This window comes from Sinocyclocheilus grahami, unplaced genomic scaffold (genome assembly GCF_001515645.1).
Source record: "Sinocyclocheilus grahami isolate Dianchi unplaced genomic scaffold, SAMN03320097.WGS_v1.1 scaffold5456.1, whole genome shotgun sequence".
Taxonomy (NCBI): Eukaryota; Metazoa; Chordata; class Actinopteri; order Cypriniformes; family Cyprinidae; genus Sinocyclocheilus; species Sinocyclocheilus grahami.
Genome location: NW_015510138.1, coordinates 1 through 2,838, shown reverse-complemented (window position 1 = coordinate 2,838; position 2,838 = coordinate 1). Strand labels below are relative to the sequence as shown.

Here is a 2,838-nt window from a genome sequence, read left to right as displayed (position 1 = left end):
GATGCAAAGTAGTTCCATCGCCGGATGCCTGTTTGGGTTAAATGTGACATTCAGTTCACAAAGCTTTCAGCTGAAGTAATTCCTTTTGTGAAAAAGTGCTTTGAGTTACATGAGGGACAAACAAGTTTCTTTCATTTGAAAGAAACTGAGGTACAATGAAAGCATGGCACCATCTCTTACTTCCTTGAATGCCATCCTTGCACACAAGTGTCAGCACAAATTCATCCACCTCTTTAAAAGGAGACAGCTTCTGTTCACCCAACAGATCTACAGTATATGGAGAGGGCAGAGTGAAAAGTGTCCACTTGTAGTTAACTGTCAATGCTGTGAACAGTAAAGCATGACATTCAAGCAGGGTAAATGCAGTAAATGCACATTTTAAGTGAACCACATTGAGTTAATTTGCTCACAAATCCTATTCTATAAACCACTGATAGCACTTGGGGGTGTTAATTTGTATTTCTCATTACCAGAGCTGTGTGACTCTATCTGAAGGGTCGAACACTGAGATCCTGCTGTACTCTTCTGTGGCATATCATAAGTCAAAATCCTCTGTCCTGTGAAACTAATGCAAAACAGATATGTGTGTTAGTTAGTGTGTGTAAAATTCAGTATTCTAAAACAAAGATACAATCACAAAAAAAGCTGGCCCCACCAGAATGTGGACAACATGTTTACACAAAGATGTAAAGATGCATACAAATAACCTGATATTGGTGATTAAGGAAGCTAAAAATATGTATTCTTCTTTTGTGGTGTGCTTGGAGGGCTTTGGGACAAACTTGTTGTCTTTTGCCACACAAAATGCTGCATTCTTTCCCAGTTTGGAGGACTTGTAGAGACGGAAGTTTCTGTTCTTGGTGTAGACTCCTTCAAAAGAGAACAGAATGTTATTAAAATGAAGGACCATTTTCTTGTCCCTTACATTCATTGCAGTGTACTTTAAATCGTATATATATATAAACTACATTCTGATAATATAATTTGAATGAAGTGTCATTAAGCGTAATTAAAGAGAGTACACTTTCATGGCAACGTTTTTAAACACAGTTAAGTACACTGTATAATAATAATGTCAAATTAAAAGTTTTATTTTAATGTTTATTTTAAATAATGTTTGAATAAAAACTTGATTTTTGTCTCGATTTAAAGAAGTACACTGACTTTGCTGTGCTGACTAATATACTAAAGCACACATAAAGTACTTGATTATAATTTTAACTGTTGTGTTATTCAAAATTACATTTTAAGTAAATATATTAAATGTACTAAATTGCAAGTTCATCATTACAAAGGTAAATAAAATGACAAATATATTTAAATACACAACATAAAATGACATTAAGGTATATTGCAGATTACCATAAATTAAATGTACTTTACTTTTACCATATTTCAAAGATAATAGAAGTAATTATGAATTTAAATGTAGTCATGCAACTATTTGCATTTTATATAAATGTAAATTTAAAAAGCTATTTCAAATTTTAAAAGCATTTTCATTTAATTGTATAATAACATTTAATTAAATGTCAGAAAACATTACATTCTGTTCACACTTTTAAAATATATTCTTTATGTTATAAGTATTCTTATTCATTTAATCAACAGCAAAGAAGTTGCAGTGAACAGTAGTCCTTTAAAGTCAATTGTGTCATTGAAACAATACATTTTTCAAGACGTTGTAGACTAAAGTACAACCTATTCATTCTTACCCAGGTCAACAAAAAGTTGTTCTTGTCCATTTTTGCTCTTCACTATAAGAAAGTCAAGATCCTTCTCTTCATACTTTCTTCTCTTGGCCTGAGAACCATCCACATCATCTCTGTTCTCTCTTGGACAGACTTCTGTTGTAGGTGCCTCTGGTTTGCTTTAAACCAAATCAAACCAATATGATATTATATCAGAAACAGAAGGATGTAGAAATGTAGAACATTGCAAAAATATAAAAGATGAGTTTGTGAGAAACAGATTCAGTTCTAAGTTCTGAGTTTGGTCACAGCTTCCAGCATTTGTCATCTCACCTTTTTTGAAGGCTTTTTAGAGCAGGATGCAGGATATCATGAATAAATCGCCCTGCAAACATGCACACACACATCACTATCACAGACTGCAACAAATATATCTGCATCAACCACCATGTAATCACTCTTTGTACATGTTGATGATTGAACAATGACTCACCTACATGAGAGTTGTCTTTGAATGCAGCACTGGGAAGCATGAAGATAAGATGGCGACTAAACTTCTCAGAGGTGCTGGAGTCTAGATTAAGGACATCTCTTGCAGAGCAGTGTAGACCATAAACCTCCTCTAGCTTCTCACACACATACTGTTTTTGTATATGGAGGAACGTTTTGAAAGTATAATTATTACTATCTAATATATCTAATAGTTATACTATTTTTTTAGTATAACACACTATTCAAACGTTTGGGGTCAGTAAGATTTTTTTTGTTGTTTTTAAAAAAAAAAGGTCTTTTGAGCTCACCAAGGCTGCATTTATTTGGTTAAAAATACACTGTAAACAGTAACATTGTGAATTATTATTACAATTTAAAGTAACATTTTTTATAACTTAATATAATTTAAAATGTAATTTATTCATGCAATGGCAAAGCTTAATTCTCAGCAGCCATTATTCCAATCTTCAGTGTCACGTGATTCTTCAGAAATCCTCCTAATATGCTGATTTGGTGCTCAATAAAAATGTCTTATTATTATAAACGTTGAAAGCTGTTGTGCCGCTTAATATTTTTGTGGAAACAATTATACATTTTTAAAAAGATATGTTTTGATATTTAAAGGGGTCATATGATGCTTTTTTAAAGATCATTA

At 32.3% G+C, this 2,838-nt stretch overlaps 1 protein-coding gene across 1 annotated transcript in view; it reads right to left on the bottom strand.

The window, feature by feature from the left end:
• The window catches only part of LOC107577219 (DNA-directed primase/polymerase protein-like), a gene marked incomplete at its 5' end in the record, with an annotated part of 3,598 nt that extends 1,219 nt beyond the window's left edge, over window positions 1-2,379 (bottom strand). The window contains 7 exons of the mRNA XM_016263320.1: window positions 6-28; window positions 181-267; window positions 471-565; window positions 708-870; window positions 1,716-1,870; window positions 2,025-2,076; window positions 2,185-2,379. Coding sequence (XP_016118806.1) covers window positions 6-28; window positions 181-267; window positions 471-565; window positions 708-870; window positions 1,716-1,870; window positions 2,025-2,076; window positions 2,185-2,379 — 770 coding nt within the window. The remainder of the gene's footprint in view (window positions 1-5; window positions 29-180; window positions 268-470; window positions 566-707; window positions 871-1,715; window positions 1,871-2,024; window positions 2,077-2,184) is intronic.
• Window positions 2,380-2,838: the final 459 nt, after the last annotated feature.